The following is a 23809-nucleotide window of genomic DNA, read 5'->3' as shown; positions in this document are numbered from 1 at the left end:
TTAGCTGTCTTAATGACCGTGAAACCATTTAGCATGACAAAAAAAATTGACAGCGTTATGGCGTAACGCTAAAACTACTGTAGGTTTACACACGCGCTGTGTCTTAACTGTATGTACAGTAATAAGACAAACAATAATCTGAAATAACTTCCATTGACTTTTTTTATTGTCATTGCTATCTATGACAATGGGGTAGCCCCACTCACACAAATAAATAATGACTATTGGTGGGCAATGATTAATTGTGATTAATCGCATCCATAATAAAAGCTTTGATAACAAAATTCTTGTTACAAAACGTATAGAAAAGCAGTTATTTTGGACGCGATTAATCACAATTAATCATGACCCCAGCGCTAATAATTACCTCTCCAACAAAAAAGCAGCAGCTTTGGCATCAGGATTTTTTTTTTAATGAAACCCTTACACTGCGTGTGTTATACTGATAATGCACTTTTTTTGTTTTGGTATGAGCCAAGTCTTGTCACATGCATTTATATAGCACTTTTTGCAATTGATCGTTTCTCATGTTGATGCAAAATTCCTCCAAATATAAAAGATTTTGTATTTTAGCTGTGTAGCAGCTCTACAATAGTATCGTTATTCAGCTCTAATTAGTTCAATGTTGATACAGTTCAGTTCAATAACTGTCACCGTGACAAATTCAGTTCAGCTATAAAGCAGCTCTACAGAAGACAATAGCGTCATTATTGTACATTTGTATTAAATTATGAACCCCGACTGCAGCGGCAAGAAAGTAAAACTTCATGTTTAGTCTTTTCTGAGTAGACATGCATTGATTCTGCTGGTAAATCACAATAATAAGCATGTTCTGTCTAATTTTGCGGCAACCAATGAGCGTAAAAGTTGGGTGTTGAAATTTTTAAAACGCTGAAATACATTGAGGGCGGGCGGCGCTCTGCATTTTTGACAAAACTGTTCTGTGTGCTTGATCTCATGTCATTGTACAGCATTCAGATGACTCTCCTCAAAAAGGAGCCGTTTAAAAGGCAATTCGTAACACTTCAGACTACCGAATGCAGCTTTATTTTAAAGAAGATAGTACTGCTTTTAATGCCACTCTTTTGTGCCAACACATTGTGCTGTCAGTGCATGCGGGTTTGCTTCTGGTGGCTTGAATAGGCCAGTGTGTGATGTTACATTTACAATAAGCGTTAGTCATTAGTCCTCCTGTTAGTCTTGGTGCGTCGAGCCTGTCTCTTGTCTTGTAGGAGAAGGATTATTGTCAGAGCACAACCCTTTCACCTCTCTTCCCTCTCATACTTTCCCTCCCACCCTCATGTCACAGGGCCCCCTTGCTTTCCATAACAAAAGCCTGTCTAACTTTAACGTGTGTGAGACGTTTGCATGGCAAAGGGAAGCTGCTTGTGTGTGTGTGTGTAAGCTGGCCCCCACAATTACCCCGTCTCTGTGTCCCTCTGAGCATTTTGACGTGTCAGGTGTCACTGACATCTGTGCAAATGGGCTGTATTTTGTGTGCGTGTGTGTGTGTGTGTGTGCGCGCACACGCTAGTGTCTACGTGAGCATTTTTATCCGACACACATGGCCTGTTACAGATCAGAGTGCTTTTCATCTTCCTCAGAATATTTCAGTTTGGGATCCTGCTGAAAGCGTGTATGTTATTATATTAAACAACAACATTGAGGCAATGCTTTTTTTCGTTTCCCTGAAACGCATCACACTTCCAGAGTGTCCACATTTAGCGAGCTAAATTAAGTTTGCACATGCTGGGATGTTTTTCGTTAGTTTACTGAGGTAATTGGAACACTGACACGAAATCGAAATTCTTTGATTATGAGCTAAGAGATTTTGTGCCATTTGACTTGTGCACACACACATTGCTGTCCTTTTGCCCTTTTTCTTACCCCCTTTCCCTTTCTTTTTTATTTTAAAGACCCCCAGCTGGAAGGCTGAGGTTTTTGGCCACAGTGTTTGTGTGCTTTCTGCAAGCAACACATAGTTGCACTCACCAGAGAATTGGCTAATCAAACTTGGGCCTGTGTTTCTAGTCAAGCTCTGGAGATTTGGGTTTTGAAGCGCGCACAGGCCTTCAGAAAGCGTTCTCTTTAAAGAAACACACACGCATACACCACATGCTTTTACCAGAACCCTCTACAATAGCATGGAAAGGTCTGAAACGCAACAATAGCACACGAAATCTGACAAAATATTAGGGTTCTTCAACGCAAGTACGTTCTAGAGTGAACAAACGGATGCGTTTATGAGTAGACCATCTCTGGCTTCAGTTTGAGGTTGATATCTGTTGGTGAGGAGGATGTGCACAAGTTATAGTAACTAGTTAGGTACATCAACTATACAAAACTTGCAAAGTTGAACTTCCAGAGTCGATTTATAAAGTAATGCTGTCAAACAATTAATCGCGATTACTCGATTCCAAAGTAAAAGTTTTTATTCAAGTAATGTGTGTGTGTATCCATGTATACGTTTTAGAAAAATACGTTGTTTATATATTACATGTCATTTATATTATAAATGAATATATGGATATAAATATAGACCTATACAAACAGGCAAGTTTTTTCGAAATGTAATCTGTGTTTATTTATACATGTATGATAAATATACAGAGAAGACACTTTATTTATTTTGTATGCAATTAATCACGATTAATAGCTTGACAGCACTAGAAGAAAAAATATTTTTTTGTTATTAAATTACTTAAAAACCTTTTTTTACAGTACTCTGCTACAGAATTACTCAAAACTCCTTTCGCTTAGTAATATTTTCTGTCTCCTGTTTTTCAGAGAAGCCATGCGAAATTACCTGAAGGAGCGAGGAGACCAAACTGTGCTCATCCTACACGCTAAAGTTGCACAGAAATCATACGGCAATGAAAAAAGGTAAATGACAATTCATGAGATGAAATGTACATTTTTTTGACCTTTTGGTAAGCGTGAATACTTTTGCCATATTATTTATTTAATCTCTGGCGGTTGCATCGCGCCTCTGTTTTTCGGCAGCTTACGCCATGAGCGTTGCAATTTCAAGACGCATTAAAAAAAGGGCATTTTTAAACCGGGTTCCACTTCTTTTCTTCTTGTTTATCTATCCGTTTTTGAGCACAAAAACGTATCCCATGGCCACACGAAACCCCTTACACCGTCCATCTCTTCCCTGAGGTAGGAAAATCAGGTTTTTAGGCAAGAATGCAGCGAGACGGAGAGTCGAAAGGACAGGAGAAGGAAAGAACGTTTAAGATGAAAAAAAGGAGTTAGAGAGAAGCCGATAAGAAAAGTAACCAAATAATGACAGGAAAGAGAAAAGAAATGATTAAGGAGGCGAGGTGATATGAGACAGGGAAGTGAAGGAGAGAAGGTCAGCGGAAAGCGAGACAAGATGATAACTGTAGAGAAACATGGTGTCTGGGGAACTGATGTCGCGGTTACAGCTCGCTCGGCCTCATTTGGCAGAGAGACAGCGCTGTTATTCGTGAACAGCACAGCCAAAACCTGGACACATGTCAAGAGCGACAGAATACCAGATGAGAGCCAGAGAGAACAAAAGTGTGCGCTTCGCGAAATCATATACATGTGTTCTGTAATCAGAGATGGTTTACGACTAGGAAGTGTATCATTTAGCTTCAATTGAAAATGAATGCGAAGCACTTGACTTGTTGCACCAGTTCTGCTTCTTTGCCTGTCCTTGTGACCCCCGTTGACTTTTAAAACGTCTAACGATTACTTTTAACGTTGCTAACTCATCCCGGTCGCAGCGCTACAAACATACGTCTTTTATTAAACCGTGTGCTTTGTTAAGGAGAGACGTGCTCCCGCTTTTAGAACGAACATCCTGATTGGCAGTTTTTGCCTAGTAGACAATAAAACCGTCAAATGTCCCAGCAATCACCCCGGCAACTGCACAACAGTTTTCTAACGCCCTAGCAACTGCATAACAGTACTTTTAACCATCACCCATGACGCCCTGTCAACCACCAAAGACATTGTAGCAACTACACAGCGGCGTCTTTACAACCACCCAGGACACCCTAGGAATAAACTCCCATAGCGTCCCCATCCTGACACTATTGCAACACCCTTAAAACCGCCCAGAACACCCCGTTACCCCAATACAATATCCCATACCCTAATGCATTATGACGGCCTTTGTAGCTGTATGTACTAAAGCTGTGGCTTTACATGCGATAAGGTAGATAGATTAAACCAGAGGTTTCATTGCTATCTTGTCACTAACACATTAATACATCTCATACTCCTAGGCTAGTGGTCTTTCACTATTACGACGCGAGAGTAGACTTCAGACTTGTATTTTCCGTTTTCATTTCAGAAGCACCGGTACAGAATATGCTAATCGGCACAAACGAGGCCGTCTTGTGTGTAGGTGAGACGTGACTGGGCTTGGGTCTGCCCCCTAACACATGTCTACTGCATGTTTCAGTTTGACTGGATGTGGAACCTCCGTTATTCCCCTTTTTATTGCACCAGTTTTCTGATATTAGCTGCCGTTGTGTGTCATGAGTATTCCCCCGCCTCATGTCTAGACGAGCGTCTCTCCAAGATGAGGTGCAGCGAGCTGATAACGTCACCCACGGAGATCACGGCTTTAATGTCAAGCTCTTGTGCTTTCAAGGTCACGCTGATTGATGTCTGCTAGCTCCGCCGTATCTTTGACGATGTAGGCCGCTGTAAACATGAGATGGGCAAAGATGACACAGCTATCGAACTCTAGTGGGGGATCTGAAAAGTACCTTGTGCTCAGGTTAGCTTAGGTTTTTGTTTAGCGTTTTTGACCATCTGATGGTGGTTACTTGAGTTTGTTCTGAAAGTGAGAGCTCTGTCAATTCTACACATGTGCTGCCACCTAGCGCTGATCTGAAGAACTTTTGCTGTGAAATGTACAGGTTTTTTTTACGTTCATTCATTCAGTTGAGAGTTGTGTTCATAATTTAATATTTTCTCATTAAAGCACCTCTTGTAGAATCTGTTGAAGTTTAGTGGTTAAGCAGGGATTAATGGGACTATTTCATCATATATATATATTTTTTAAACATTCATTCATTAGTCCTACCTAGATGCTTCTTTAAACATTGATTGATTCATTAATTCATTCCTTCATTTAGTCATTCTGTTCATTTTAATCATTTTACTCATGTTAGTTATTTTAAACATTCATTCCTTCATTTGTTTTTGTTCATTCGTTTATTAATTTATTCAGTCCTGACCAAAAGAAGCATTTAATTGTTTGTTTGCTGATTAGTTTGATCATTTCATTTTGTTTGTGTGTTCAGTTTTATGTATTAATTCATTTTTTCCTGCCCAAAAGCAGCATTTTGTTTGGTTGTTTGTTTTTAAATATTCATTCATAAATTTTTCCTCCAAAAATAGCATTCACTCACTCACTCACTCAACTTCACAAAAGCAGCATTTGTTCAGTTATGTTTTCATTCATTCATTCAGTTATGTTTTAAATATTTATTCCTTTAAATAATTAATAAATTCATCGATTAATTTACTCACAAATGCAGCATTTTGTTTGTTCAGTTATGTTTTAAATATATATATTCATTCATTCATTAAGTTATGTGTTAAATATTAATTCATTTATTCCTGACCAAAAAGCAGCATTTTATTTATTTGTTCAGTTATCTTGTAAATATTTATTCACTTATGTTTTCATTCATTCACTCATGCCGAAAAGCAGGATTTTATTAATTTCCTTGATTTGTCTCATTCATTCATTTATTCATGGCAAAAAGCACTTTTTATTAGTTTGTTTCTATTTTTCTGATATCTAAATAAACAATTATATTCTGTCTAAATATGTATATAAGTGTATTATATTATGCCGGTGAGTTTGTTTGTGGTCAAGCATCACAGTTCCGTTCTGAAAATGTGTGTTGTGTTTTGTCTAGGTTTTTCTGTCCTCCCCCGTGTGTGTATCTGATGGGCTGTGGATGGAAGAAGAAGAGGGAGCAGATGGAGCGAGACGGCTGTACGGAGCAGGAGTCTCAGCCCTGTGCCTTCATCGGCATCGGTAACAGTGACCAGGAGATGCAGCAGCTAAACTTAGAGGGGAAGGTAACACACACACACACACACACACACACACACGCTGCCAGAATAAATTGACAAGAGCTACTCAGCCGAGCACACAGAGCCAAAGCAATAGCATTAGCATCCCATTATTTTTCTCACGAATACACAAATCTTCCCTCCTCCCTGCAGAACTATTGCACAGCCAAAACATTGTACATCTCAGACTCAGACAAACGCAAGCACTTCATGCTGTCGGTGAAGATGTTCTACGGGAACAGCTCAGACATCGGCGTCTTCCTCAGCAAGAGGATCAAGGTCATCTCCAAACCTTCCAAAAAAAAGCAGTCGCTCAAAAACGCAGACCGTGAGTATGCTCATCACCTACACGTTACGCTCGGAGGAAATGCTTTCACCGCCGCTTTCGAATGAACGATGACACCCTGCTATACGAGATACGGAAATGAGATTTGGCTTTTGATTCACGCAGCGCTGCCTGATGTCTCTGTGGTTTGCTCTTTCTCCTGTGTGCAGTCTGTATAGCATCAGGAACGAAGGTGGCGCTATTTAACCGGCTTCGCTCGCAGACGGTCAGTACACGTTACCTGCACGTAGAGGGAGGAAACTTTCACGCCAGCTCACAGCAGTGGGGAGCCTTCTACATCCACCTCTGTAAGCACTGTTAATTGGTAAAGAACTGTTTAAGGGACGCGGTATCTGGCTTAGCTTGGATATGCATTTATTTAGAAAAGATTGGGGTTGATAAGATAAAAATAAATAAGAAGCATTTATTTGAACTTATTTATTACAAACTGTGAAAACGGTAATATTCTTAAATGATAGTACAATTTAAAAAAAAAAAAAAGCTGTTTCTATTTTAATATATTTGAAAATGTAATTCGTGACTGCGACGCAAATCTGAATTAGCAGCGGTGTCACGTGATCCTTCAGAAATAATTCTTATATGCTGAGTTGGTGTGCAAGAAATATCTCTTATCATTATCAGTGTTTTCAGGATATTTAGATAGAACATAAATGTTTTCAATAGCGTAGTTTTAAGGACAAAGTGGCCCAAAGTTCAGTCAGCTTACGTAACGTTTGTAAGGATGTTTATCTGATATCTTATATAAACCTGAGAGCAAAACTGACAATACAGGTGTGCTCAAGGAAATCTTGTTAACCATTACTATGTCTCTTAAACAGAACCAGCAGTTTAGTCAATAGAGTCAATACAGTGAATTACAAATATTTGGTTTTAAGGATAACTAAGCAAGCTGTGCAACTCCTCTCGTGTCTTTGATTGCATAAAGCTAGCCGATCAGAGTTATATCTGTATCATAAGTGTATAAGGTGGTATAAACTCAATAGTCATGTCTATCAAACAACAATACCGACAGGTATTTTTTTACTGAAATGTCTTTGGAAGGTAAAAACATGCACGTCAGTGTAAAAATAGCATTGTTTCGTTGGTGTTTTGACAATCATGCGAGGTCTGATCGCACAGGAGAAGCTTAGTCCTGATAATTGTGTTTTAGTGGATGATGAAGAGTCCGAGGGAGAGGAGTTCACTGTACGAGACGGCTACATCCACTACGGACAAACTGTCAAACTCGTGTGCTCTGTGACGGGCATGGCTCTTCCTCGACTGGTACGTGTCTCTTCATCAGATGATTTTCTCAGTGTCTTCACGACAGTACGTGTAATTATCAGACAGTTTTTATGAGCAGTCGCTGCTGCAAAGAAAGTTTGGGTACATTAAGACAGCACAGTGTTGACATCCTGATATTTCTGACTTCACCTACTTTCCTTCTTCCTTGTCTGTATTCTCCCCGAACACAACACACACACACACACACACACACACACACACACACACACACACACACACACAGATCATCCGTAAGGTGGATAAGCAGACCGCCTTGCTGGATGCAGACGACCCCGTCTCCCAGCTGCATAAGTGTGCCTTTTACCTGAAGGATACGGAGAGGATGTACCTGTGCCTTTCTCAAGAGAGGATCATTCAATTTCAAGTGAGTCGCTCGCCGAAGATATGGAGTAAATGCTTAAAACGTATTCTATTAACATGGCTTGCATGCACTTTTCTTGAATTGCACTGAAAGCATTTTGTAATGACCTCTGAAGTCATGCGTGCATGGCTAAAAAAATCACTAAAAAGTCCATAAAAGGGCAATTTACCTGCAAATTATTATTCATATTAATGCAGATTTAATATTATTTAAACAATTATACCTCCATATATGTATTTATGTGAATAACAAGAAGTGGGATGAAGTCATTTTGTCATTATCACAAAATAAACTCCCTCAGGGTAACGCAAGGCTCATGATTTGTGAGTTTATATTGCGATAACGAGTAGTTGATTGCATATTACGTCTAATATTTTTCTTTGTAAACTGCTGTTTGAGCTTGTGTGTGTGTGTGTGTATTATGTGTTTGCGTGTGCAGGCTACTCCATGCCCAAAGGAACCAAATAAGGAGATGATAAATGATGGTGCCTCCTGGACAATCATCAGCACTGATAAAGCAGAGTACACCTTCTATGAGGGTATGGGCCCTGTACACACCCCCGTCACCCCCGTGCCTGTGGTCGAGAGCTTACAGGTAACACACACGCACACGCACACACGCACAGGCCTTTTCCAGAAGCTTACGTCTCGCACTAAGCATCGTCTATTGCAAGCCTCTGCCTGCAGTTGATGTGTGCTCTGTATGTGTGTGTGAGCAGTTAAACGGTGGAGGAGACGTCGCAATGCTGGAGCTGACCGGACAGAACTTCACTCCCAATCTGCGAGTGTGGTTTGGTGATGTGGAGGCCGAAACCATGTACAGGTATGCATGTTATAGAGGTCCATATGGCAAAAAATGGGATATAAGGCTAAGATTTTATGTCTGAATTTTGTTTGTATAGTGAGACTTTTAATGCATACAGTTCTAAACGTTTTAGTTGGTATAGGGATGTGATAATAAGGTCAGGTAGATACTAAGGCATCAATATGTGTGTTTTAGTACTAATATATGGCTAATATTCTAGTAATATGCATGCAAATAAGCAACTATGTAAGAGACCCTAAAATAATTAATAATTGTGCATTGTTATACTTGAGGAATTTGTCCCCCAATACTTTTCAAAGATAATACTTGTTAATCTACACCTTTATATATATATTTCATAGATTATCATGACTTAAATCGTTCTCTTTTTAGTTCGTTTTACAGTTAATGAAATTCGTATACATGTCAAATTGTATTTCTATGCTAAAATGTAACACAAGTTGCTGATTAACAGGTTTCCACTTAACATCTGTTGTGGCCCTTGTTCAAAAAATAAGATTATTACAGAAATAATGTAATGTAAAGTGCAATTATAGTTGTGAAGAGAATGCACTCACAATATATTACAGTAAACTGAGACCTACTTAGAAATTGGATACAAGACAAATATAAATACACAACCAATTACTTGCATAAAAGATTGTGTACTATAAAAAGTGTAATTAATTTTATACAACCCGCAAACTAAACTACATAAAAAACCCTTCCAAGAGTCTTAAATCCTTATAAACCTGTTAAACGCAGCAGTAAATGACATGTTAGGCTTTGACAGGACGTAAGTTGAGCGAAGTGGCTCTGCCCAGTAAAACCGTATTGAACAAGACCCCACACGCATTGTTTAAAGCCTCGTGCGGTCGTTAAAGAAAAATATGCACTTCCATCACCGCTGTCGGTTAAACATATTGCAGGCAGCGACAGACTGAATTATTAATAGACGTGATCTCTCCTCCGAAGGTGTGGCGAGAGCATGCTGTGCGTCGTCCCAGACATCTCGGCGTTCCGCGAGGGCTGGAGGTGGGTGAGGCAGCCGGTGCAAGTCCCCGTAACGCTGGTCCGCAACGACGGCATCATCTATTCCACGACGCTCACGTTCACGTACACGCCCGAACCCGGCCCCCGTCCGCACTGCAGCGCCGCCGGCGCCATCCTCCGAGCGGGCAGCACCAGCTTGCTGTCCACGACCGGCAACAGCGCGGGAGGCAACGGCGAAACGGCACCCTACGGCCCCAACAGCACGTCCAACGCCGTCGCGGCGTCCTCCTCTAATGCAGCCGCGGCCGTGGTGTTATAACACAAACTCAAAACGCATTCGACAAGACTACAAACTAGTTTGTAAAAGTGCTGCATATTGAATTTCAACGGAAAATCCCCGGGGGACGATAAAACAAGGGATGGATGGGCGAAAAAAAAAGGCTAAACCTGTGGCGAGGTGCAAACGATTCGAGAATGCTTCTCCCGTGCCCTCTTGTGGTTTTCTTTAAGGAGCCGGTCTGGTGCTAGCAATAGACAATGCCTGAGAGGAAACACCAGCGCCTGTTAGCAGCGGTAGAAGAGAAGTGGAGACCACGGCAATGATACAGAATGCGGCGACTGAAAATGATGTTCAGTCTCTTACGTTTCTTCCTTCTGATTGGGTGAGAGGTATCATAGCCTGAGAGCTTAAACTCTTAGGAAAAGGGTCACATTGAAATTGTAAGATGAGTTTTTATGGACCAAGGATATTGTATAAGCTTTAGTAAAGGTACTTTTTTTTTTGTTTTGTTTTTTTTTCTTCCTCCATACCTTTTTTATATCAAACATTATAGTACGCTTTTGTTACCAAATCGGTTCTATTCCTCCTCTGAGCTTTTTCTGTATATAGCTACTTTCATATACATCTGTTCGGTTTTGATACTTTGTATTTTGTACCCCCTCCCCTTCGTTCAGTTTGGTCGTTTTCATTTGGAGGAAACTCAGAGGGCCGTTTTTTTTATCCTTCGTTTTTATGAAGTCTTTAAAAAGAAAAAAGAGCTTTAAGCAATGCCTCTGCCTTGCCTGCATTACAAAATGCGCTACGCTTCCTTTAAGCATTTCATCGACGTGTCTAGATCTCACGAAAGGAACAATGCCATCTTTCTGTCTCATTTGGGAAATTTCAAGCAGAAAACACAAAACAGAGGCTTTAGATGCAACGCGTCTCTTCGACGCGGTAGCCATAGTTGTAGTTCATTTGTTCTAGAGCACAGGTAGGATCTCACATATCGATATCGGAAAGTTCACTGTAGTTGGATATTTGTAAGTTCAGACACGAGTTTAGACTCCTACAGTTTTAGTGCCATTTTATACTGTTTCCTTTCTCAGATTGAGTTGTTTGTCTTCCTTGACTTCCATTTGCATTTTTGGAAATTTGAAATGATTTGGAGACGTGCTCTACTATTAGATGTGGCCTTACTGGAACAAAGGTTCCCCGTTTAGTTCACTCCTTCAAAAGGAGGTGTACAAACGCGACCCGAGGAACCAAGCCTTGCATTTTGAACATTTTACATGCGATTTTTGATATTTAAACTCCCTTAAAAGTTTTGTTTTTGGATTTAGAAGGTTTAAATGTGTAACAGATACAAACATACCCAAAGATATTATATTGCATTGTTGTCTCTGTTTTTTGAATATTTGAAGAGTATGTCGGGAATTGTGGCCTCTCGCACACCAAAAGTAGGAAGCTTTACTCCGTTGGTCATTGATGCGTTTATCGTGGCCTTGGTGTCTCACCAACTGGTAGGCTAGTATTAATGACAAAAATTAAAAAATAAATAAAAAAAAACTAAAACCTTAGCTGTAATGAACTCATCAACCAGCACTAATAGTGTTTTGTGACTTTCTTTTTTATGTACAGTAATTTAACTTTTGAATTTTATGCGTCCATTTGTAAAAAAGAAAAAAAAAAAAAAAAAAAAGACAAACCATTCAGCCATTTTGTTATTATTATTTTTTTTTCGTGTGTCTGTGGCTCTTAACCCGGTTACGTCCTTGGTGTTTCTCGTCGATGCGGTCGGGTGTTTAGCGTCCGAGTTCCTTCTTTTATCTTCTATGTTATTGTCAGGATAGTAAAAGGACATCACGGGACTAGAAACGTGGAAGTAAATGGCCTTTAAATAAGTGTCTCAAAGATGTAAGCATACAGCAATACTGTATAGGTCACTTTTTGTGCGTGTGGAAATAGCCACTGATTTTTCACCAGCCTGGTCCACAGCATACGTGGTCACGAAGAACAGCTGGCTCAACCAGAGTCGTCTTCACTTTCTTTTACGCTTCATGCTAATTTCGGTAGATCCGTAGATCCTCCACCGTCTTCCTTACTCGCGTAGTACCAGTAGGCGACCCGTCAAACAAGGCAATACTCCAGCATCGTGGGCCTATAGTGTAGTAGATTTCGGGCAAAAACTGTAACTTGAATGTTTCTGCAAAAAGAAAAAAGAAAAAAAAAAAAGTTCACTTGTTGCCTCCACTAGCTTTTTAGCTCCGCCGTGTTCTTCAGCATCGATCTCTCTTTCTCGCTAAAAAAACGTCTTTGATGGCCTCTTTGCAAAAATCTTCCATGAGGTGGTTTAACCTGAAGCTCTTGCACTCGGGTTCCCCCTTAATTCTTGCGTGACGGTCTTCTTCCTTGTTAACATATCCGTGCAGTTCAGTGCGAGCGCACGCTTCCATTTCGAGGAAGATGGCGGCCGGGCAAAAAGCATGGATGCGTAAACTGTAACTACGCCCACGTTAAGCAGTGCGTTAATTTTCTAATACTTGTTTTTTTTTTTTATATATTTAAGCGAGTGTCATTGTCAGAGCTTACCATGTGACGTGGTATTGTACGTTTCTATTTTTTTTCCCTTCCCTTGACTTATATAGCTTCACGACCCCAAAAAGAAAAACAAGTGCTTTAAGCCAGTCCGCCTTGAAATGATACAGCATCATTGAAACAGTTCCTACACAAACTAAAGAAAGCGATTAATTCGGGCTGAAAATTCAGTGTGGCTTTATCATGTTTTCATTAGCTTAGCACAACATTTCCGTCACTCCGATTGCTGCCCGTGTTCCACGTTTAGCTCATTTCTGCCCCTCTCTTACTGTGGTGTTACGCTGGTAAAGTGCATTATGTTGCTCTCTGAACAAACCGATCGACAATCTTGCTGTTTTTTTTACTGTTTACGTGTTTTGTTTTGTTTTGTTCGAAGGTGTTGAGCTTTAGAATGAAGGATTTGTTCTGACTCATATCTGAAACCGGCACGCCGAGGTGCATTATAACAAAATCCCTATCGTTTTTCTGTCGGTTCTAAATCAGTTGAAGAGTTTTAACACCCGAGGCATGTATGCAGAGGTCACGCACCAAGCCTTAAAAAACGCATTTAATGGCAATCCGAGTGAACAAATAGTTGTTTTTTTTCCTCTTTAAAAATCAGCCGGTGTCATTTATACGCATCTTATCGGTTTTATATTTCTTCATTAACGTTGCTCTTCCAAGAACTCCTTATTTTGAGCTCTGATCAATGTATAGACGATATGCCAAATGTCTTACGCTTGCGTTTTCATGAGCTGCTCATCAAACGTGGCACGAGAGGGTAGCTTTTCAAAGATATCTCAGTAGTTCTAGGTCAAAAAACAAAAAGGATGGTGGCGAACACAGCGGCTTTCTACTTCCATACTTCCATAATTGGTCATGATTTTGTCCCTTTTTGACTTAAATGTGTAATCAAAGGCTTGCGTAGCTTTTTCTGTTTCACCATCTGGAGAGTTTTGTGGCAGACCGACCACATGTGTTGTACTGTGTATCAAGTTGTTATGCCTTTAGGACGGTTTTAGTTTGGTGATTCGCCCTCTCCGCTGGTTTTGCACTTAGAGAAAACCACGTTTGTCTAGATTAGTTGCTTACAGAGTGTAACGGTCACTTTTCACGTAAAGCAGGTCTGCTGTGCCTAATTCGACGCTCTGTGCAAGGCTTTACATGTGCATTTTGTCCTTCGCCCTTCGTAACCTTTCACTTTGTTGCTCCTTTTCTTTTCTCGTTCTTGGTCTGTTCTAGTTCTAATATTCAGAGGTATCAGTATGGTAGCAATCTCAGTCCTTAATGGGCCGCTGATGTTAGGATCGTGTGCCCTAATGTGAAACAAGGGGGCAGAAACAAAAAAAAACAACAAAAACATTAGTTCTGTTTCATTTGTCTGTTTGTTTGATTTTGTACATATTGCACCTGCTCAGTTCCATATGTCATTAAATAATAAAACTGCAATATTGGCATAAAAATCTAAATCTCTTGTATATTCCTTTTTGTAACTTCTTTAAAGACACTAAACTGGCTTTTTGATCATTTTATGCCTAGAATATATAATTATTTTCTGCCTTTTCTTTAGGTTGCTGTCCTGCCTTGGAAAGAATTTCCCGATTTGTCGGCGTGCCCAAATATTTAACACCACGCTGTCAGCCAACTATATTTCCATTTAGCCACCCAAATATTTTTATTGGGTCATTCCATGTTTCTATGTAATTTCACGGGCTTCGTTTTATCTGTAACGGCTAATAGATGAGATAAAATATCGTAGCCTATGTTGAAATCGCAAATTAGCTTTTTTTTTCCCCCCTTTAAAGGGATAGTTTGTCCAAAAATAGTTGTCATTATTTACTCAACCCTATAAAAAGATTTTAAAGTGCCCCTATTACGGGTTACGAAAAGTTCATATTTTGGGTTTGGGATGAGTGATTAATTTTTCCGAATCCTTTGAGTGATTGGTCTATTAAAGCAGTGTTTGTGAGCTTTTAGCGCTGCAAAAGCGGCACCCATCGCTAAAGAAAATGATTTAGCATTTTCGTTCAGACCAACGAGGAAAGACCAACAAGCGGGCGGACACCGCATGAAAGGTCATCTTCAAAACTCCATAAGAGGTCAACTAAAGAGCGTTGAGTGGTTTTTGTTCATATTTTGAAAGACAGTCCAACACTGACTTCAAAATATCATCGTTTACGGTCTAAAGGAGAAAGCAAGCTGCTAACCAGGTTCCTGCTGACGTAAATCATATAGAGGAGCATCCAGTTGACTTTATGAATGGTTTTTGTGCTTTCTAAATGTTGTCAGATTTCAAAACACACATATGTGTGTGTGTGTGTGTGTGTTTTATTGTATTAACTTCACAAGAATAAAGTGACGCAAGTGTAAAACAATACAAAAACAAAAACATAGGAAAATTTTGCACTGACCCTCAGGTTGCATTTCACACAAAGAACTCCTAAAATATTAATGCATTAGATGATATGAGAACTGGCATTCGTCAATCTCCTCAGGGTTTTCTTCAATAAGCAGGTATTCATTTTTTGGGGGGGTGGTGGTTAAATCTGCTTGTATAGACGTTACGCAGTGGATTCAGACTTTATGAAGTTTAATGTGTCAATGTATTATACAGTAATACAGTACAGAGCATATGGACATGCGCGTCAACCCAACAGCTTTGCAACATCCTATTATTTTATGTCAACTTGTTCACCTCAACGTGAATCAGGCATATACAAATATTACAAACAAACAGACTATGCGTCCTGGTGAAAATAGCCCAGATGTCAGAAGCAGCCTTGAGTGGGTTCTTTGAAATTCACAACAGGTGTGAAAAGTCTCATGCGATGATAAGAACAGACTCTGTGCACAAACGGTGAGGCTGAACCAACAAACAAGATAAAGACATCACTGTGGACTTTCTTAGAAGAAAGCGGTTCATGTTACACATCAACATATGGAGATTACACAATTACCGGTCGGTGCGTTTTGCACACGGTTTACGCATATTCACGTTTATGTAGCATCGGCGAGGAATCCAAAGTGGTTTTAAGTATGCGTGTCGTATATTTATCAAACAGCATTGTCTGTGTAGCCGTTAATGAAGAGGATGTGATGAATAAAATATCAAATATAGGTCAGCGTACATTCAGAAGTGATGGCAGATGTTTACGCTACCCTTCAAACGTCTGCGGGTTCGTGTGACAGCTTTGCCATCACAGGACAAAATTACTTTTTAAAACGCATTCTAAAGCTTTTATTTAAAAGATTTTTTTTTGCTTTTTCACAATGTTACTGGTTTTCCTGTGGCCTTGGTGAGCATAAGAGGCTTCTTTCAAAACCATAAAAGAAATCCGACCTCAAACAACCTTCTGAATGGTAGTGCAGTTAAAGCAATATTAGAATGTTCTCAAAACATCTGGATGATTGCTTTGACAGGAACACACACACAAATAAAATCCCAAGAAGTATTTAGTTCCTCTCTCTCTCTCTCTCTCTCTCTCCTAGGAGAGCCAAAAGGACAAAACTTATTTATGGCTTATAAAGTCTGTGTAGGTTTGTAAGTCATAGCTCTAATGAAGACCGGAGTCCACAGTCTAGCTCCATTTGGTGCTGCTGTTTATTTAACAGTGACGTACTAAAATGAAGCACTGGATTCTATCAGCATTTCAATGCTATTGGCAGTCATTGTCTGCATGCTTGTGCTCTCATTTATCCCCGGTACGGGTCTCTCCCTTCCTTTAGCAGCCGTTTTTCTAAACGCTCCGAACGCTTCGAACGTTCTGTACGCCGACACTCACGCTTGGGCCGAGCCACGGACGCTGGTGTCGGTCAGCCTCGTAAGCGTTCCTGAGCTTTGCGTGTTACCGTCGGCCGGTCCGCTCCCGGCGCTTCCTCCAAACAGCGTTCCCAGCCCCCCGGCTCCCCTGGCGCTCCTCCGGGTGCTGCTCCTGCTCACTTCATCCGGATCGTCCCTGCAGCAGCTGAACGTCGCCAGCACGCCCTGCCTGAAGCGCTTGTTCATGAAGCAGTAGACTATGGGGTTGACGCAGGCCGAGGTGTAGGACAGCAGGTGGATGAAGGATATGGGCGCTCCGGAGAGGAGACGATCGGCCGAGCGTCTGTCGAAGGCTCGCCAGGCGTTAACCACGAAGATGGGCGTCCAGCAGAGGAAGAACAGCCCCACGATGACCAGCAGCATGCGGATGACCCGCTTCTTGGCCATGAGGTTTGCTGTAGGGCTGTTGCTGCAGACCCTTCTCAGTTTGGATTTCGGGTTGCTGAAGCCCGGCGTCGCGGGTTCGGGACGCTTTCTCTTGGAGGGCTGGAGGTAGCAGCCATCGCAGTCACCATTTTTCAGATTGGATGGGCCGCAGTCTTTCTCTAGTGAACAAAGTGAGTACTGTAACACTAAAGCGACTATTGCTTCTCGTCTCTGATATGCGCATATAAAACAACAATATTGGGATCAGTAAACCTTAACTACTACTACTTTCATTTAAAAGACTTTCAGTCCACGTCTGAAGTGTTAAAGGGCTACTCCACCACAAAATGAAACTTTTGGCATCAATCAATCAATCAAAGTCTCAGATTTGGAGAATAGTGTCAGTAATGTGTAACGGCAAGATTAAACACTCAATCAAGGCATTTTCATTATTAAGGGTGAACCACGATGGATTCTGACGATTTCTTTTATACTTTTCTGGACAGGGTTCATTACTCGGCAGTCAATGAGCCACAAGCCTCCTGGTTTTCATCCAAAATGTCTTAAATTGTTTTACGTGGACGAACACAACTTTTACTGGTTTGGAACGACATGGAGGTGAGTGATTAATGACAAAAAGTTCATTTTGGGCTGCTGTAGCCCCTTTAGGCCAGTCTGTGATATTTTCCCATACCTCTGTTTGACTTCCTGTTAGCCATTTCAAATTTGATTCCCCTGTAGAGTTCGAGTGAGGTGAGACCATACGCCGTCATCATTATGATCCCAGGCACGAGAAAGAGTATCAGCAACAGGAAAACATACCTAAAAAAAATAAAATAAAAGTAAGTGCTGGCCAGTTGATTGCTTTAACTAGTCTATTTAAATCGGAAAACAAGACTATGAGTTTTTCGGACTAATTCTTATGGTGCCTTCTTAATCTAAGTTTATGCAGCTGGCAACTGCAGAATATCATTATGTTATTTGTGTCTGTATTCACAGTAATTTTAGCTAATAAATGAAAACGCTTGGTAGCTTTGTAGGCTTAGATTTACAGAACGGCTTACTAAAACGACTCGCTCTAATGCCGTTCAAGCAATATTTCACTGGATTATAGCTCATACACTGGATCAATTTTATAGTGAAGCTTGCAGGCTGAGTGATTTATTTTTTCTGTATTTGTAATCTAGAGGAGTTGACGCTACTTGCCAAAAGCGAGTTAGTCTGAATATCTTGGCCAGTCGTATGATCAGATTTCATCAAAAATGGTTTTCTGTTCAGCACAGATTTAGTTTTTAGCTTTAAACTACGAACGTATTTGATATTTTGGTGCGGTAGATCTATTCCACCGAACACAAGCCAATCCATCGACAGAACCGATTTAAGAACACAGATGGTTGCTTTTTGTTATGTGTATTCTAGCAAGGACATGCACAAGTTTGCTGCGCGATACTTAGTCGTTTTGTTTCGAAAGCGGGATTTAGCGTATTTAAGCCGTGACATTTAAAGCATTCCTCCTTTTGTATTCCACACCAAAGAGGAGTGCAAAGCTAACTCGGTCCACCGCCGCTCAGATGTTTTGCCTTTAGCGCAAACAGTGTATTCCTTCTATTTACACGTCGCTGTGTGAACGGCATCTATCACTATTTGCACTTACGCCTGGCGCAAACAGTATCTACCACTATTTACTCTCAGAATAAATAACATCGAGCTTTTTTTCGTACTTGGTGTAAATAACTGCTGCCGAAAACATAACAGCGCGCAGGTAACGTGAGGGTAAATGATGACAGGATTTATTATCCCTTTAAACACCCTACCCTCAAAAGTCAAAATAAAAAACAGGGCCCTAATAAATCTTACCAGGTCTGCATGACGTCGCCGGGCCAAACCAAGCGGCACATGTTGCCAGTGCTGTTGTTATTGCGCATGAAAGGCACCAGGGTGCTGCCTATAGGATAAGGCAGCATGAGCAGAAAGGACACGACCCAGGTGGCTGTGATGACTTTGGCGGCGTGGGACTTCGTCTGCCAGGTGCGGGACTTAAAGGGGTTGCAGATGGCGCTGTAGCGCTCCAGGGAGATGGCCACGAGGTTGAACGTGGACACGCTCACCGAAATACCTGTGTAGTTTGGACGCACAGAACGGAAATACATCTAGCCTCGATAAAGCAAAGTACTTCTGTAAACAACAGTAAACACGAAAACGAACACTTCATAACAGACTAACTCCAAGCCCTGATAACAAAGGCACGAACAACGGCTGCTGGCGCTTTAACGGCGGAGCGCCGCGCGCTTCACACCGAGCGCGCGAGCGCGGCTCCGTCTCTCCTCCGAGTGACCGGCAGCGCCTGATTGCTTATGACTGTTGACATACCCACGCGGTAATAACAACGGGGTATGTAAATTAAGTCAGCTTTATCGTGAGCAAGTATTACAGAGCAGCACAAAACGAACACATAAAACACGCCGATGCATCAAATACAGTGGCGTCGTATCATTACTAAATTGTTTACATTTGCGGCATCTGGAAGTGTGCGAGCAACCTGGCTGTAAATAGTTTTCAGAATTGTTACACAAAATTCGGTAAGTCATAAATATGAATTCGCAATGGATACGCCTCGCAATATAAACAAAACGGGCGGTTTTGCCATTACGATACTTGCATTATGATGCATTTTAATTCAATTTTATTTACATAGCGCTTTTTAGTGCTAGGATTCAAACTTCACTGTGTTTGTGGTGCTTTTAGTCCCTTAATGAATAGTAATAAACCTCTAAATCATTTTTTTTTTTATGACCAAATGCACAAAAAGGAACATTAAATAATTTGGTTAGAAGACCTTTTGTAGTATGCCTCTCGCAATCAGTGCCATCAGATATCCTTTTTTAGGACATGAAGAAGTTTAAAAGATCGGTAAATATTATGCAAATATTCCCATAATGTATCAAGACACCTACATTTTCTAGTAGAATAACATAGTTGATGTAATTAAAGTAGTAGCAAAAAACATTCAATTATTTTATTTAACAAACTGTGTGCGCGCATGAATTTATATTTAATAAAACAATGATTTCAATTATGATTTGTTTATAAACATTTATACATTTTACATTTATTACGTCTTTATATATAATAAAACATGGAAAGAGAAAGGTTAGTAATAAAACGAAAAACAATTTACCACAGCATTTACCACAACTTTTCTGGCTAGTATAAGTTGCAAGTCTCTGCGCAAAAGTATAATTTTAAGATAATAAAATCATGTTATATTTCTACTTAGTTTCTAGTTATGTAGCCTGTCATCTGAGTCATCAAATCTTAAGGTTTGTTTTTATATGTAACAATAACGCAAGCTTTTTTTCTGTTTAAATAAATGGAAATATCACGCGGAAATGAATATATATATATATATATATATATATATATATATATATATATATATATATATATATATATCACAAAAAAGTTTACAGGTGGTAGCACGCGCCTAACTTCAGTCACTTCGAATCAGACAATCACAATACCAAACGAAAAGATATTAATGTACAGTTTGACTGATTATAGTAACAGATATCTTCGCATTAATACGGGTTGCGGCAATTTTTGTCACAGTAGGTGATGTAAAGACACAAAACACCGAGGTTATTACTACGGAAGTCAGCCCGACTCACCCATAAAGTACGTGGCCACCTTGCACATGCCGGAGCCGAAGATGAAGTCCTTCATGAGGTTCGGGACGAGCGTGAAGGGCATGCAGAACACACAGAGCATCAGGTCACTCACAGCCAGAGACAGCAGGAACAGGTTCGTTACCGTCCGCATGCGCCGGTTCCGCGCCAGGACCGCGATGATCAGGCTGTTTCCCACGAAGCTCAGGAGGAAGATGAGCACATACAGCACGATCCTCACCGTCTGGTTCATGTCTGACGGACACGTACGAGAGAAAGCCGAGCGTTATTTGACGGGATTTTAACGGGAAGACCTACACAGCGGACTTTCACTCAGGCGAAGTTTGACTCGGCGTTCCCCTCAGACAGCTCAGATCGTTAAAACACGCTTGTTTGCTGCATTTTTTAAAAAAGTTTAGATGTCAAGACATTTTCTGTGTTTATTTTATGCCCGCGTAAAATAAAGTAGCTAACGAAATAGAGGCACATGCAATAGAAATGTAAGATGTTACCTTTTGGCTCGGACGTATAGTTATTGTCATTTTTGCACTCCGACAAATTCCCGATTCCCAGCCCGCATAATATCTTATAAATATCCGTGGAGTTGATGAGCATATCGTGAATCGTAAACGTCTCCATGTTTTTTTTTTGTTTGTTTGTTTTTTTCTGATGTCTTCTCGCTGTCCTTCGCAATATAAAAATAGATCTATCCAAATGAATTTCTCTTCATCTCGTGCAGGTGAAAGATCACCGACATTAGATCTGCCATGACGCCCGAGATGCGCACTCTGTGTTAAAACGCGTCTTATTTCAGCATTAGATATGCAAGACAAGATGGTAAAAAAGTTTTGAGACGTCAAAAGGAGAGGATGAAACGGATGGTGAAGTGCTTCCAGCCCTGTGCCCGTGCTCACGAGCTGTGATGTGAAGTAATGCGGTTGATCGGTGAAGCACAGACCCCGCCTTCTGTGAATGAAGCACACCCCCATCACATTTCCTGCAGAATTACAGCATTCATTTAGTGACTGATTGATTTAGTTTGTGTGTAAGAAGCGTTCTCTAACATGAAAATAAAATGAAATATTATTGCTATATTGTTATTATTATATAAATGATCATTAGTGGGTTTAAGGAATATGTGTTTATGTGTGTAATTTTATATATATATATATATATATATATATATATATATATATATATATATATATATATATATATATATCCTTCTATAAAAATAATTGTGATTTTGCAGCTTAAAAAATAATTTACTGTATATTCATGAGTAATAAAACTTTTAAAAAATTAGTTTCGTCTGACCTTTGACCTTTGTTTTAGGGATATGTCTTTTATAACTGACATTGTCCCACTACAGTAATATTATTTTTGCCAAATTGTCTGAAACTTCATACAGAATTAAATGCTTTTTCACTATCTGAAAAAAGGGGAAAGGTCTTCCTTTTAATAAAAAAAAACATTAAAAATCTTCATGAACATTACTCGTTCTTGTGCTGCAATATTTGATATGGATCTCAAACAAGAAACTGTCTAAAACTTGACACAAATTCGGATGCAATTTCATTGTCTGAAAGCATTAAAGAAGCATTAAAACAACTTTAGTGTGTTTCGTCTTGTCATTTCAGTAGATGTAGACTTGTGCAGTCATGATTGGAGCACTGATGTCTGTCAGTACAGTACTGCTAACAGACACCGGCATCTTTCCTGACCTGGTTATGGGATGGATCACATCTTTCAAACTGGCATACAATAATGTACAAAAATGCCTGGCTTCCACAAAAACCTGTCACTTCCTTCACACTCATTCCTTCTGTCCTCACTGGTCCTTACCCTATTGTATTACCACAACCTGATATCACTATTATCAATCATTTCTGACATAAGTACACATTTGTCTCTTCATCTTTTAAATAAAATGAACCTAAAACGCATGCATAAAGGCTACTACACAGCCTGTCAGTGCTGGTCAGTGTTGCCAGGTACACAAAATATGCATCCCGTAACACGACGCTCAGATTTGTTGGTCTCTGAGTTGTTGTTTTTATAAAAGTGCATCAAAAATGAGAAAAAACATATGGGTGTACAATTATATTTTTATTACTTCATATGTCTTTTCTCGTCTAAAATAAGCTCACTATTGCATGTGACCTAATATGTGCTATTATTTCCTTCACTACGTAGTTAGTCATGTATAATAAATTCTCATTTAAACTGGTTGAAGGGGATTGCATTTGGCATCACAAAAAAACGAATAGGTTAAATATTAATATTGTTTTTTAAATGCAATTTAAATCAAATTTCCTTGACACTGCTCTTACTTATAATAGCGAATTGCATTTGCTTCCATTGTACAAATGAATGGATTCGCTTTTACTATCTCGACTTCATTGGTTTATCCTGAGAGAGATTTTAAGGGCCCTTTTAGACTCACTTACTGACCGAACATAGCACGCACACGTTTAAACAGCCTGAAAGATGTTTTATAGATTTATTGGAGAGTAAAGCGGAGAAAGACAAAGGTCTGTGAAATATACACACGCTGCTTCGAAACATCTTTACCGGTGCAAAACAATGTAAAACAGCTTACTTATGTGTCTAAATGTACGTGCATGTATAAAAAGGTTTCCAACAACTATTCAGTGCATCAGACCTGTCTTGATTTGTCCTCATCGATGCAAACACCTTATTATTTCTGACCTGGCAAAACAAATCAAAGCCAAACCTTTATATATATGACTGGAACATAGCCTGCGTACTCTCAGTTACTGTTCTGGATGACCTGTTCACTGTGGCTATGCTACTGTAACATACAACTAACTGGTTAAGATTACCATCAGCCCTACTAACACTGTTGTAAAACATTCAGATTAGAAGTCTTTTGAAGAAGACCACACGCAGGTTTTGTTGTAGTAACTCAAAAATCTCCTGCACTGGCCAAAGCTTTAATTCCTGATAGCTGCTGTCAGATATATTTGCGCGTGATAAACATGATCAGCATTCCTGCAAAGAGAAGCAGAGAAGAGAAACCGCTTTCTGGTTCATGTCCATACATGTTCAGCTTCAACCTGTTCGGGATTACGTTTTCTAGTAGCCTTTTATTTTTATTTATTTATATACTTTTTGAAGTAAACATTTAGGGATCAAACGAGAAAATGTAAAAATAATTAAAAAATACCACGACGTATAATACGTTGCATTTATTTAAATGCATTATTTTAATATATTTTTTAAATAAATACATAATAA

The 23809-nt window shown here is 39.8% G+C and overlaps 2 protein-coding genes across 3 annotated transcripts in view; one reads left to right on the top strand and one right to left on the bottom strand.

Annotated features, from left to right (window-relative positions):
• The window catches only part of rbpjb (recombination signal binding protein for immunoglobulin kappa J region b), a 44094-nt gene extending 29928 nt beyond the window's left edge, over positions 1–14166 (top strand). For both annotated transcript variants that reach the window (XM_043244678.1, XM_043244677.1), the window contains exons 3-11: positions 2788–2883; positions 5913–6078; positions 6226–6400; positions 6568–6705; positions 7569–7681; positions 7926–8066; positions 8503–8658; positions 8783–8886; positions 9844–14166. In XM_043244678.1, coding sequence (XP_043100613.1) covers positions 2788–2883; positions 5913–6078; positions 6226–6400; positions 6568–6705; positions 7569–7681; positions 7926–8066; positions 8503–8658; positions 8783–8886; positions 9844–10180 — 1426 coding nt within the window. In that variant the 3' untranslated portion in view covers positions 10181–14166. The remainder of the gene's footprint in view (positions 1–2787; positions 2884–5912; positions 6079–6225; positions 6401–6567; positions 6706–7568; positions 7682–7925; positions 8067–8502; positions 8659–8782; positions 8887–9843) is intronic.
• Positions 14167–15286: 1120 nt separating this feature from the next.
• On the bottom strand, positions 15287–21455 carry cckar (cholecystokinin A receptor). Its single transcript, XM_043243558.1, has 5 exons — positions 21061–21455; positions 20552–20803; positions 18741–18999; positions 17578–17705; positions 15287–17062 (listed from the first exon to the last, which is right to left on the bottom strand). Exons 1-5 carry the CDS (start codon positions 21185–21187, stop codon positions 16476–16478), a joined length of 1353 nt encoding a protein of 450 aa, XP_043099493.1. The 5' UTR covers positions 21188–21455; the 3' UTR covers positions 15287–16475.
• Between the last annotated feature and the right edge of the window lie 2354 nt (positions 21456–23809).

The sequence above is a fragment of the Puntigrus tetrazona genome, chromosome 7 (genome assembly GCF_018831695.1).
Source record: "Puntigrus tetrazona isolate hp1 chromosome 7, ASM1883169v1, whole genome shotgun sequence".
Classification (NCBI taxonomy): domain Eukaryota; kingdom Metazoa; phylum Chordata; class Actinopteri; order Cypriniformes; family Cyprinidae; genus Puntigrus; species Puntigrus tetrazona.
This window is presented reverse-complemented; position numbering and strand designations above follow the sequence as displayed.

Excerpts from the sequence above, each read along its gene's own strand:
- cckar (XM_043243558.1), bottom strand. The coding sequence starts at position 21,187 with ATGGAGACGTTTACGATTCACGATATGCTCATCAACTCCACGGATATT. Across the intron at positions 20,804-21,060 it reads CTATACGTCCGAGCCAAAAG|ACATGAACCAGACGGTGAGG; the intron begins GTAACATCTTAC and ends CGTGTCCGTCAG. Across the intron at positions 19,000-20,551 it reads GGTGGCCACGTACTTTATGG|GTATTTCGGTGAGCGTGTCC; the intron begins GTGAGTCGGGCT and ends CAAACTACACAG.